The sequence below is a fragment of the Marmota marmota genome, unplaced genomic scaffold (genome assembly GCF_001458135.2).
Source record: "Marmota marmota marmota unplaced genomic scaffold, marMar, whole genome shotgun sequence".
NCBI lineage: Eukaryota > Metazoa > Chordata > Mammalia > Rodentia > Sciuridae > Marmota > Marmota marmota.
In genome coordinates this window covers 8335295-8347713 of record NW_026000205.1, presented here as the reverse complement: position 1 = coordinate 8347713, position 12419 = coordinate 8335295, and the positions used below count along the sequence as shown (strand labels likewise).

The window sequence follows — 12419 nt, the reverse complement described above, 5'->3', positions numbered from 1 at the left end:
CCCCGCGGCCTCCCGCCCACGGCTTTTCCCAGCCCTGCCCCTAGCCCTCGGCTCCAGCCAGAACTCAAACGTTCCCAGGATGCCTGATTCTCCGACTCCAGGCCGACGGGACTCCTAGCTTCTGCGACTTGCTCTTTTCATTCTTTGTCTCAACCTTTCCATCTTCTCAAGGTTCTCTCCTTATCCCCCTTTTCCTGTCCCTTTGCCTGTCTTCCCCATTAGTTCCTCCCAAGGGGCCCCTCCCTTCTAATTCCCAGAGCCCCATATGTGAGTGTGGAAGGCCAGGAGGCCTGTGGGGTCCTGTACCCAAGAAGGGGGTCTTTCCGCAGGTTGCTGCTGCAGTGCTGCTGAGCCATGCCTGAGGGAGCCCGCGGACTGAGCCTGTCCAAACCCGGCCCCAGCCCCAGCCCTGGGTGCAGTCACAGAGGTCAGGCCTGTGAGTGCCCAGCTGTGGGTGAGACCCCGACAGGTGAGCAACCAGGCAGGTAGAGCCTGTAGGCATGTTTCTTATTCAAGATTTGAGGAACCCTGTGTGGCTAGTCTAGTGCTGGACAGTGTTGGCAACACAGGGGATGACCAAGACAACCCAGCCCTGTCCTCACAGAGTTCCTGATCTGGTGGGAAAGACAGCTCTTCACAATCAGTGACAGCCCAGAGGGGAAAGCCTGGGACCAAGTGGCCAGGGCTGTGGTGCAGACACCTGGGAGGTATGGGAATCCAGTCTGGGAAGTCAGGCTTCCTGGAGGTGGCAATAGCTAACCAAGAATTGAAAGGCTGGAAGGAGAGAGTTGGACAGTCAAGGAAGACTGTCCCCACAATGGCCACACTGGGAACAGTATGTGCAAAGACCTGAGCCGCGGCTTTGGGTAACTGAAAGAAATTGGGGGTGACTGGAGTACAGGGCAAGGTGACGTGCGGCAGTGGGAAGAGAGCTGACTGGAGAGGTGCCACTTTGCACGGGGCCTGTGGATCTGAGGAGTTTGGGCCTTAGTCAAGGGCATGAGGGTTACGTTCCTGTGCGTGATGGAGTACGAGGAGCAGGTGGGTGGAGTAGATAAACTAGTGGCAGAAGCTCATAGAGAGCCCTGATGGGAGAAGGTGGGGCTTGACCAAGGCTGGGACGTAAGGAAGAGAGGAAGAAGCCTTTGGGAAGGATTTGGCCAAGTGAGGTGAGTGGGCTATGGGAGGGGGCTTGGGAGAACCCCTGACCTCTCACTCCACATTCCAGCAGCCCCTGCAGCCCCCGCCATGGCTTCCCCTCGAGGTTCTGGGAGTTCCACATCCCTGAGCACTGTGGGCTCTGAGGGAGACCTGGCTCCAGGGCCCGGCCCAGCCTGCTCAGCCTCCAGGCCAGAGCCCCTGCCAGGTCCCCCCATTCGCCTGCATCTGTCACCTGTTGAGGTCTCTGGTTCGGCAAAACCCTCGCGGCTGGAGCGTGTGGCCCGTGAGATTGTGGAGACAGAGCGGGCCTATGTCCGGGACTTACGCAGCATTGTGGAGGTGAGGTGGGCAGGCAACTGAGGGCAGTGGGGACCGCAGACAGGCCCCTTGGCCCCAGTAACCCCAGTCATCCCTACAGGACTACCTAGGTCCCCTGATGGATGGCGGGGTCCTGGGGCTGAGCATGGAGCAGGTGGGCACCCTGTTTGCCAACATTGAGGACATCTATGAGTTCAGCAGGTGAGGCGGGGGTGCTGAATGCTGTTGGGATGTGTCCTAATGTACAACTTGGAGCCCTGTAGCATTTGGTCCAGGCGGCACATGGGGTATGATGACGTCAGTCAGAGTTCGTGATAGAGTGAGGGCCCAGGAGCGTAGGGGACAGGAATCTAAGAATATGGATGAGGTCCAAACATCAGGAGGGGGTCTCAGTGCAGTGCCAGGCTCACAGTGAATCCAAGAGTCTTGTGGGGCCTGAAGGTCATAGCCATGTGAGCACTGTGACCAACTTGTCCTGATTTGCTCAGGACTTTCCCAGTTTTAACCCTGTAGATCCCTTGTCCTGGGAAATTGCTTAGTCCCAGAGAAATCAGAGTGGTTGGTGACCCTGGTGAGGAGAGTGTTGGGTTCAAAAAATCATGACATCTCTGAGTGCTTTGGTGAGATCTCGGGATCACAATAAGGTTGTGGCTTTAGCAGTCATGATACCCTTCTCCCCTGGGCCATAGTGTTCCTTTTATGTCATGACATAAACCCACCCTCCCCACCCCTGTTCATACCAGTTGTGACAAGATTTCAGTCTAAGGAATGTGAAGCTGTCCAAGGACAAAGTCTAAGCAGGTTGCAGTATCCCGGGTAGTCAGCAAAGACCCTTCCTCTGGTTAAGACATCCCCTTGAGAGACCCTGGCTATCGCCAGACCCTAGCCCCTGTGGACTATTGGGAGGTCTTCATGTGGGGGACACATGGAGGCAGTTCCTCACCTTCCCCTCCTCCACAGTGAGCTCCTGGAGGACTTGGAGGGCAGCCGCAGTGCAGGGGATATTGCTGAGTGCTTCGTGCAGAGGGTGAGTAAAGCCAGGATTCTCAGCCAGGACCCGCCCGGCAGAGGGGAGCAGGCCTGGGCTAGGCAGGAGGGGGCCACGGAAGCTGGGAGCTGGGGTTTCTCTGACTCCTGTCTCCTGCAGAGTGAAGACTTTGACATCTACACGTTGTACTGCATGAACTACCCCAGGTGAGCTGTGGGGAGCCCTGCTAAGCCCCAGGCTAGTAGCCAGCCCTCCTCCCTGTACCCCCTGACTGCCCTTGGCCCCTGCCAGACCCTGACTGTCCCCAAACCCTGGCCACTTGCTGAGCCCTTCCAGCTCCACCCCTAGAACTGCCAGTCCCCCCTGACCTGTGCTGTGCCCCCAGCTCCCTGGCCCTGCTCCGGGAGCTCTCGCTGTCTCCACCAGCATCCCTGTGGCTGCAGGAGCGCCAGGCCCAGCTTCGTCACTCACTGCCCCTGCAGAGCTTCTTGCTGAAACCCGTTCAGCGCATCCTCAAGTACCATCTGCTGTTACAGGTCAGCTGTGGCCCCTGGGGGAGGGCAGGGTCCCAGCCATTGGTCACCTTCTGGTACTTCTGGACCATGGGCCCAGCAAGAGTTGGGCCAAGCCTGCGGAGGTGTCCTCTGACTTTCCCCCAGACTCTGCCCTTGGGGAGGCATCTGGGCCCCAGAAACTGGGCCAGTGTTTGGTGTCAGGTCTCACTGGCCGTAGGGACTGGCACCCCGCATTCCACAGTCCGGTTTTCTCCGTCTCTGCCTCCTACTCTGCATTTCTCCTCGGGTAACTCTCGTGTCCTCTCTTTTCTTCCCTGTGTACCTGACCTGCTGGCCACGTGGCAGGAGCTAGGCAAGCACTGGGCAGAGGGCCCTGGTGCCGGAGGCCGAGAGATGGTAGAAGAAGCTATTGTGTCCATGACAGCGGTCGCCTGGTACATCAATGACATGAAGCGCAAGCAGGAGCACGCAGCGCGCCTCCAGGTGGCCCAAGAGTGGGCTGGGCTGGCCGTGGGGAGTGAGCCGTGGGCCTGGGGCGGGGGTCAGTGCTTCGAGGCAGCCTTAAAGGGTTGGCTCAGAGCAGGTCCCTGTCACTAACCTCCCCGTGTGGCGTGTGTATTTATGTGCCACCTGTTCGTGCCTGTCCCTGCTCCTGGTGGGGTCCCAACAGGAAGTGCAGCGGCGGCTGGGCGGCTGGACTGGCCCGGAGCTCAGTGCTTTTGGGGAGCTGGTGCTGGAGGGCGCCTTCCGAGGTGGTGGAGGGGGTGGCCCCCGGCTGCGAGGGGGTGAGCGGCTGCTCTTCCTGTTCTCACGGATGCTGCTTGTGGCCAAGCGCCGGGGGCCAGAATACATCTACAAGGGCCACATCTTCGTGAGTTTGGGCATGGGGCCGGGCTAGACTGTTACTACCTGGTATGTTCTATGTCCCTGTAACTGTAAACCTAAAAGGGTGGGGGTGTTAGACAGCCTGGTTTAAAAGTGCCACATTTCCTTGGGTTCAAATGTAGCTTAAGGCTTGTTAGGAGGTACAGGGCTGGTAGGGTATGCGAGTAGTGATGGGGTGAGATCTGCAAGGGAAAACCTGGATTTGCCCATGAGGCAAGTGTCTTCATGGGGGGAGGGACCGTGGGGGGCCTGGTGAGGGCAAGAACAGAGCCTAGCCCTGTGGGGAAAGGGGATCTGGCATATGGTCTTATAGGATGCATCCTATGGGGGCATAGGCCCAGATACACCTCCCGGGCATCTTAGTGCCTGCAAGACTTGGGGCTGGGCCTACAGGACATTGAGCCAGGCGCCTCTCTGCCCCTAATCCAGTGCTGCAACCTGAGTGTGAGTGAGAGTTCTCGAGACCCTCTAGGGTTCAAGGTGTCCGATCTGACCATTCCCAAGCACAGGCACCTGCTCCAGGTGAGCATAGGGGTGGGTTGGGCTGCAGGGTTCCCCCCAGACCTCACTCCTGGCTTCCTGACTCTATCCCACCATCAGGCTAAGAACCAAGAAGAGAAGAGGCTGTGGATTCACTGTCTCCAGCGCCTCTTCTTTGAGAACCACCCTGCCTCCATTCCTGCCAAGGTACAGCTCATGCCACTGTGCGGGGCCGGGGGCTGGAGTGCTGGAGACCCTACCCCCATAGTACCGGAAGACCCTCTGAGTACAGGGACACTCCTGTAACATGGTCACTAAAGGCACAGAATTAGACCACCTGGGCTTGAATCTCAGCTTCACCATGACCCTGCTTTGTGACCTTGGGCAAGTCATTTTTAACCTCTTTGGGTCTCAACTTTCTTACCTGGGGGAATTCTGGTGGCCACCTCCTGGGTTCGTGGTGAGGATTAGTGGTCATCAGCCACGTCAGGCCTGATGCAAAAGCACCCGTTTATGAGAATGGTGTGGTGCTCGCAGACCAGCCGACTTGACCCTCACCCGTGTCTCTTTCAGGCAAAACAAGTTCTCCTGGAGAACAGCCTGCACAGTGAGTTGGGACCTTGGGCCGGGAGGCTGTGGAAATTGGACAGTTACTTCCAAGGACAAGTGGGTTTTTAGCCTGAAACTCTCTCCACAGGTGCTCTGAAAAGTAAGACTGTCCCAGAGCCCCTTACACCCCTACTCGGGTCTCCCCAACCTCGGGATGCTGGAAATTTCACCCCTGGCCGAAGGAATACAGGTAAATGAGGGCGGGCTGAGGCTGGCCCCCCAGCCCTCCCCTCCCAGGATCTCGGGGTCAGCTCCTTACACGATTCCGACCTGCCTCTCCCACAGCTCCATCCCCAGGGCTCTCTGCTGCTCGTCGTGGCCGCAGGCAGTCTGGTAAGTACCTCCACCTAGAGATGACCCCGAAATCCAGTGAGAGCGAGGCTCCTGATATCACTGTATCCTCCCCAGAGCCAATGAAGGATCCGTATGTCATGTTTCCACAGAACGGTCAGTGACTGGTCCCTCCCTCTGTCTCTCTCTCTTACCCCAGGGGATACCCAGGGTGCTGGAGGAAGGGGATGGGGTCATTCATTAATTAGAAGGAATAACTCTTTTCTGCATCTCACTCTTTCTCTTCCTGTTTCTCCATCTCCAGATAAGCCTGGATTCAAGGTAAGAAGCACCCTAAAGCAAGGCCTAGAGGTCTGGGTCTGATGGAGGAGGAGTTTTAAGTTCCAAAATCCTGGGTCTGAATAAAAGGGTTGGGGCTTAGATTCCCCCAACTGAAGGAGGGAACTGGGACCCAAAGTCAAGGGCCAGGGCCCTCCTGGCTCCTGGCTTCCGCTCACTCTCCTCACAGCATGCTGGCAGCGAAGGGGAGCTGTATCCCCCCTCAGAATTGCAGCCAACAGTCCCAGCTTCTGGACCCCCTGAAGACCTGGAGGATGCTGGGCCCCCTTCACTGGACCCCTCTGGAACCTCAATCACTGAAGAAATCTTAGAACTGCTAAACCAGAGAGGCCTCCGGGATCCTGGGGTGAGCTGGGCACCTCATCATGGGGTTCTTGGGACTCTGTTTTTCTTCTTTGGTACTGGGATTTATTCCAGGGGCACTTGCCCACCGAGCCACATCCCCAGCCCTTTTTGTATTTCTTTTAGAGACAAGGTCTTGCCTGTTACTTAGGGCCACGCTAAGTTGCTGAGGCTGGCTTTGAACTTACAATCCTCCTGTCTCAGCCTCCCGAGCTTCTGGGATTACAGGCGTGTACCACCGCCCCCGTCATGTTCTTGGGACTGTGTTATGGGCAGACAGAGAGCAGGGACCAGGTCAGCCAGCCCACCCTGATGTCTTGGCTTCTTCCCATGCTCACTACAGCCAGCAATCCACGACAGTCCCAAGTTCCCCAGAGACTCCCAGGTGCCAGGCGACAGCAAACCGCTCACATTCCAAGCCCTGCCCAGCCGGGACTCTTCAGAAGAGGAGGAGGAAGAGGAAGAGCTGGAGATGGATGAACGGGAACCTTCTCCACTCCACGTCTTAGAGGGGCTTGAAAGTCCCAGTGCAGCTGAAATTCCCGACATTCCCAGTCTTACTAAGATTCCTGACATACCTAGCCTCCCCGAAATTCCCGAAGTTCCCTGCCTTCCTGGTCTCTCTGACATTCCCAGTGTTTTTGAAATGCCCTGCCTTCCATCCATTCCCAGTGTGCCTGACGTTCCCAGTCTCCCCAGCGCTCCTGCTCCCTGTGACTCCTGGCTCCCATGCCCTCTGCAGGAGCCGGCCGAGGCCTTAGCCCTCAGGAGAGAACTGTTCCCTAGAAGCAACCCTGGGGAGCTGGGAGAGCCTCCCTCAGAAAGCAGGGCAGGACAGGAGCAGGAAGGAGAAGGGATATCGTTCCCAGATTTCCAGCCCCAGGATGTCACCCAAGCTCAGGGATTCCCAGATGAGCTGGAATTTCGCTCTTGCTCAGAAATCCGAAGTGCATGGCAGGCATTGGAGCAGGGGCAGCTGGCCCGGCCAGGCTTCCCAGAGCCACTGCTGATCCTGGAGGATTCGGATCTGGGTGGAAGCAGCAGGAGTGGGAAGGCAGGAGCCCCGCACTCAGAGCGGGCAGCGTCCCGAGTGCGAGAGCTGGCCCGGCTTTACAGCGAGCGGATCCAACAGATGCAGCGGGCTGAGACGCGGGCATCAGCCAATGCCCCCCGCCGCCGGCCACGGGTCCTGGCCCAACCTCATCCATCCCCATGCCTGCTCCAGGAGCAGGTCGAGCCAGGTGAGGTCTGGGTGGGTGTGTGATCAGTGGAGGTGGCCCAAGATGGGGCACTGGAACCCAAACGTCTGAGAGGTTTTGGGACAAAGATAGTGGAGGGTTGGCTAGGATCTGATGGTCCAGGTGCTGCCATCAGCAAAGGGCTGGCCGCAGGATCAGTCCTGACTCATCTGCTTTGCACACAGGGCCCAGGCCTGCCTTTGGACATGTGCTGGTATGTGAACTGGCCTTCCCACTGACGTGTGCCCAGGAATCTGTCCCCCTGGGCCCTGCTGCCAGGGTTCAGGTGGCTGCACCTTTATCTAGACTGGGAGGCCACCTGGATGGCCAGAGTCTAAATGTTTCAGATTTGCCTGAGCAAGGCCATCTGGGCGTTCATGCTCCCGCTGTTGCCCCTTTACTTGGGCAAGGAAGCCTCCAGAATGTCCCGGCTCCAGCTGCATCACCTTTGCGGAAGCAAGAAGGCCCTCCAGCCATCCAGGCCCCAGCTGTTCCAGCTGTGTCTGATCAAGGCCACCTGGAAATCCAAGTTCCAGCTACCACTTCTTTGCCTATACAGAGAAACCATGTGGATACTCAGGTTCCTTCCGCCACCTGCCTTCCTGAGCAAGGGCGCCATGTGAACGTCCAGATTCCAACCAGCACGGCATGGCCCCAGCACAGAAGTTGCTCTGATGTCATGGTTTTAGCCAGCACCCCTTTGCCCAGGCAAGAAGACCACCTGGATAGCCAGAACCCCACCAGCATCCTCAGAACTGAACAGGGAAGTGCCAGGGCTGATCAGGGCTCAGCCAGTGTCTGTGTCCAAGCTGTCAACCTTTTGCTGACACATGAGAACAGCTTGGACCATCAGATTCCAGCCAGCACGCCACTTGCTTCATCACGTCACCTCCCAGACACTCAGGTTCCAGGTACCTCACCTTTGCCTGCACATGGAGGCCCCCTGGACCATCCGCTTCCTGCCAGTGCTCCACTGTCTTTACTCCAAGAACCCCCAGACATTCAGGTTCCAGCCGCCCCCCCCTTGCCCCAGCCACAAGGCCTCGGGAACACCAGGGACACCGGGAACCAGGCCCTCCCCCCTTGGCTCAAGCAGGCAGGCCTTGGGGACACCCAGGCTCCAGCTGCTTCCCCGCTGCTTCCAGAGCACAGCATTGTGGACACACAGGCCCCCAAACTTACCCCTTTGTTGGGGCAGCAGAACCCCGTGAACATCCCTGTTCCGGCTCCCACGCCTTTACCTGAGCAAGGAAGCTCTCGGAACGTTCAGAGCCTGGTGCCCACCCCTGTTCAGACCACCATGGTTTTATCCAAACCAGGAGACCCTTCCATGTCTCCGGTTGCCAGGTCAGAGTCTTCAGACTGCACCCCTCCCCACAGCCCCCCGCGCCCCACACGGCAGCTCCTGGGCCCCAATGCAGCTGCCCTCTCAAGATATCTGGCTGCCTCATACATCAGCCAGAGCCTGGCTCGGCGGCAGGGGCCTGGAGGAGAGGCCCCTGCAGGCACCCGGGGTCCCTGGTCTTCCTCTGCCCCCACTTCCAGGGCACCTTCGCCGCCACCCCAGCCCCAGCCCCCACCGCCCCCAGCCAGGCGGCTCAGTTATGCCACCACTGTCAGCATCCAGGTGGGGGGTGGGGGCCGGCTGCGGCCAGCCAAGGCCCAGGTCAGGTTGAACCACCCTGCTCTGCTGGCCCCTACCCAGGAGCCTGTGGGCCTTCGAAGGGCCCAGGGGACTCCTGATGCCCCTTTCCACACATGAGCCATATCAGGCCACCTAAAAGGCGTTTGACCAGATGCCATGTGCTCTCAGGACCCCACCTGGAAGTTCCGACACAGGTCTACAAATGGCTGCAGCTGCATACCTGGGATCTGCTTTCATAAACGTCCCTTGCCTTGCTACAGCAGGGGTAGGGAAGGAGATGTCATTAATATTTTGTTAATTAACATGAAATTATGTGTGTTTTCCGGTTTTGGACGTGGTGGGGGATAATAGGACCTGTTGAATGGGAAGTGACACACAAGCCTGTGACTGGCGTACCTCTTCCAATTCATGAGCCTACCTGTGGGACCTGCTTATCCAACTATTTCTACCCTCCTCATCCTTGTACCCAACCGTAACCCAACCCATGTCGCATTCCATTCCTCCCTCAGGCCACCTGCCATCTCCCCTCCATCCTAACAACATCCATCCACATTTTCACCCTGACTCCATACACCTCGCTCAGCCATCTCCAGATCCATCAGCTGACCCATCCGTTCCTCCCTAATTGGGTTCTTCTGGGTCTTGTTACCACAAAACTTCAGAGATGTGCCAGAACCAGGGCAGATAAGGTTTGGGTTCTAGCAACAGTGTCCCACATCTGTTTGGTTTCTCTTAGCAACAACCCTCCCCAGTATGAATATCCCAATTCTTTTGCTCCCCCTCACTTGGGACCTCCACAGTTCTTCAACAGGCCCATGTGGGAGGAGGCTCCCACAAAATAATTCAGATTGTGAAAACAGAAGGCTTTTTATGGCAGAGCCCTTCTCCCCCTCCTTCCTACAGTGGTATGCCCAGTGAGAAGCCTAATCTACACAGCTTGTTTGAGGAGAATACCAGCTTCTTTCATCAAACACATCTTGTGCTTCAGCATGTTGTGTTTTTCTGTGGAATTCTGAGGCACCCGTGTCATGGCCGTAAGTTCAGGCCCTATATTTATTTACTTGGTTGTGTGCCCTTCCTTTCTGAGCCTGTTCTCTCATGTACAAAATGACTCAGGAAAGACCCTAGCTTCGAGCCATGTTGTCATTTCACAAATGTGTCTGCACCTCTGACCAGGGGCATCATTGAAATCACAGATCCTCCAAGGTCTGATCCCTCCCTACTGAATAAAAACCTCTAGGATAGGAGCTTAGGAATCTGAATTTTAGTACTAGCTAAAAACACAAAAAATCTGGATTTATCTCTGTGGTGGCACATGCCTGTAATCCCAGCAACTCAGAAGGCTGAGGCAGGGGATCCCAAGTTTGAGGCCAGCCTGGGCAATTTGGCAAGACCCTATCATGTTCCAGAATTTAAAAAGGGTAAATAAAAGTTGATATTTACTGGGTACTAGCTGCATACCAGAAGTCTTATGGACACTTTATGTGAAGTCAATCACTTTTGATCTTAACATCTCAAAAGGCAAGTGGCAGGGAGGGTGGGGTTGTTTTGTTGCCCAGCATTTAACCCAGGGTCTAGCATGTGCTTGACAAATGCTCTACCAATGAGCTACACCCTCAAGCTCTAAGGATGTGTTTTAATCACTCATGAGGAAACTGAGGCAAAGAGATAAGGCACTTACTCGGGGCCACAACCAGAAAGGGGCAGAGACGGGATAAACCTACACAGCCAGGTTCTGTGAGCGCCTATCCAATGCCCTGAAATGCTTGCCCCCAAGAGACATTAAGAGCAGGTGTTTCTTTGGCCCCAGGAGGCTCATGGCCAGATGCTCCCAGGATCCCAGGTGATCAATGCTTAGCTGACCCAGGCAGCAGCCCAAGGCCTGGCTCAGTGTTGGCCGCTGTGCCCCAGGGCCTGGGCTGAGTCCTGGAAGCCTCTGATGGAGGTGGACTCAAGTTTGCAGTCATCAGGACTCCACTGCGGCCTCCAAGGTCAGGCCTGAGCAGCACATTCCCAGCTGCCCCCAGCTGTCCATTCCCTGAAGGAAAGTTCCCGGCTTGGCCTGAGCTCCACAGTGGCGGTGGAATTCCTGGTATTTAAGGAGAGGGGAGGGGAAAAGGAGCTGTGTCTAAGGCAGAAACTGGGAAGGAGAGGCCGCCCCTTTCCAGATGTGCTCCAGCTGTGTTCCTGGGAGGGAGCCAGGAGCCTCAATAAAGGGATCTTTGGACCCTTGGGAATACCATGGGCCCTGGGCCCACCTCAGCCCCACCTCCTAGTGTGTGAATTCCATTTCTCAGGCCCAACTCCTACTATAGGGCGCTTTTTTCTTTTTAAATGGTACTGGGAACTAAACCCAGGTTTCCTACCTATGAGCTCTATCTCAAGGCTTTTTTTTTTTAGTATTTATTTTTTAGGTATAGATGGACACAACACAATGCCTTTATTTTTATGTGGTGCTGAGGATTGAACCCGTTCCTGGCCCGTGCTACGCAAGAGCTCTACCGCTGAGCCACAATCCCAGCCCTATCTCAAAGCCTTTTTAAAATTTCTGAGTTTGCAACCCTCCTGCCTTAGCCTACAAGTTGCTGGGATTACAGTTACGAACCACCATGTCCAGTTAGGAGTGTCCTGCTGAGGGCCAACCAGTCTGCCTGCTGAGTGACTTTTTTTGGAGATAAGGCTAAAATCAGGTTCAGAAAGTTACTCCGGCACGGTGGTACATGCCTGTAAACCCAGTGGCTCGGGAGGCTGAGGCAGGAGGATTTTAAGTTCAAAGTGTGCCTAAGCAACTCATTGAGACCCTGGTGTCTAAACTAAATATTAAAAGGGCTGGGGAAAGCCAGGCACAGTGGTGCATGCCTGTAATCCTAGCAGCTCAGGAGGCTGAGGCAGGAGGATACAGTTCAAAGCCAGCCTCAGCAAAAGCAAGGCAACAACAACTAGTGAAACCCTGTCTCTAAATAATACAAAATAGGGCTGGGATGTGGCTCTGTGGTTAAGTGCCCCCCCACCACAAAAAAGGGAGGGGGAGGCTGGGGATGTGGCTCAGTGGTGGAACACCCCTGAGCTCAAACCCTAGTACCAAAAATGAATGAATAAAAAAATAAAAAGGGTTAAGCTGGCTGTAGTCCCAGCTACTCTGTAGACCAAGGCGGGGGGATCACTCGAGTTCAAGAATTAGAGGCCTGCCTGGGTAATGTCCTGAGACCCCATCTTAAAAAGTGGGGACAGGGGGCAGTTTAAGAAAAAAGGAATGGGCTGGGGATGTGGCTCAAGTGGTAATGTGCTCGCCTGGCATGCGCGGGGCGCCGGGTTCGATCCTCAGCACCACATAAAAATAAAGATGTTGTGTTCACTGAAAACTAAAAAATAAGTATTTAAAAATTCTCTCTCGGGTTGGGGATGTAGCTCAAGCGGTAGCGTGCTTGCCTGGCATGCGTGCGGCCCGGGTTCGATTCTCAGCACCACATACAAACAAAGATGTTGTGTCTGCCGATAACTAAAAAAATAATATTTAAATAAAAACTGTTTTTTTAAACAATGCACTTTTTTTTTTTTAAAGAGACAGCACGAGCGCATTTTAATATTTATTTCTTTAGTTTTCGACA

General features: G+C 55.7%; 1 protein-coding gene across 3 annotated transcripts in view; it reads left to right on the top strand.

Moving 5' to 3' along the window:
- Window positions 1-10260, top strand: part of Plekhg2 (pleckstrin homology and RhoGEF domain containing G2) — a 13651-nt gene extending 3391 nt beyond the window's left edge. Inside the window, exons 1-19 of one of the 3 annotated variants that reach the window (XM_048790918.1) lie at window positions 7-171; window positions 330-469; window positions 1229-1500; window positions 1580-1680; window positions 2440-2506; window positions 2627-2673; window positions 2853-3003; window positions 3328-3465; window positions 3653-3853; window positions 4297-4389; window positions 4468-4554; window positions 4921-4954; window positions 5045-5146; window positions 5242-5289; window positions 5365-5403; window positions 5552-5568; window positions 5756-5932; window positions 6272-7169; window positions 7352-10260. In XM_048790918.1, the coding sequence (XP_048646875.1) occupies window positions 355-469; window positions 1229-1500; window positions 1580-1680; window positions 2440-2506; window positions 2627-2673; window positions 2853-3003; window positions 3328-3465; window positions 3653-3853; window positions 4297-4389; window positions 4468-4554; window positions 4921-4954; window positions 5045-5146; window positions 5242-5289; window positions 5365-5403; window positions 5552-5568; window positions 5756-5932; window positions 6272-7169; window positions 7352-8928 (4164 nt within the window). In that variant the 5' untranslated portion in view covers window positions 7-171; window positions 330-354 and the 3' untranslated portion in view covers window positions 8929-10260. Of the gene's footprint in view, window positions 1-6; window positions 172-329; window positions 470-1228; window positions 1501-1579; window positions 1681-2439; window positions 2507-2626; window positions 2674-2852; window positions 3004-3327; window positions 3466-3652; window positions 3854-4296; window positions 4390-4467; window positions 4555-4920; window positions 4955-5044; window positions 5147-5241; window positions 5290-5364; window positions 5404-5551; window positions 5569-5755; window positions 5933-6271; window positions 7170-7351 lie in introns of those variants that run through there. The other 2 variants (XM_015496870.2, XM_048790917.1) reach the window with 2 other exon arrangements.
- The last annotated feature ends 2159 nt before the right edge of the window (window positions 10261-12419 follow it).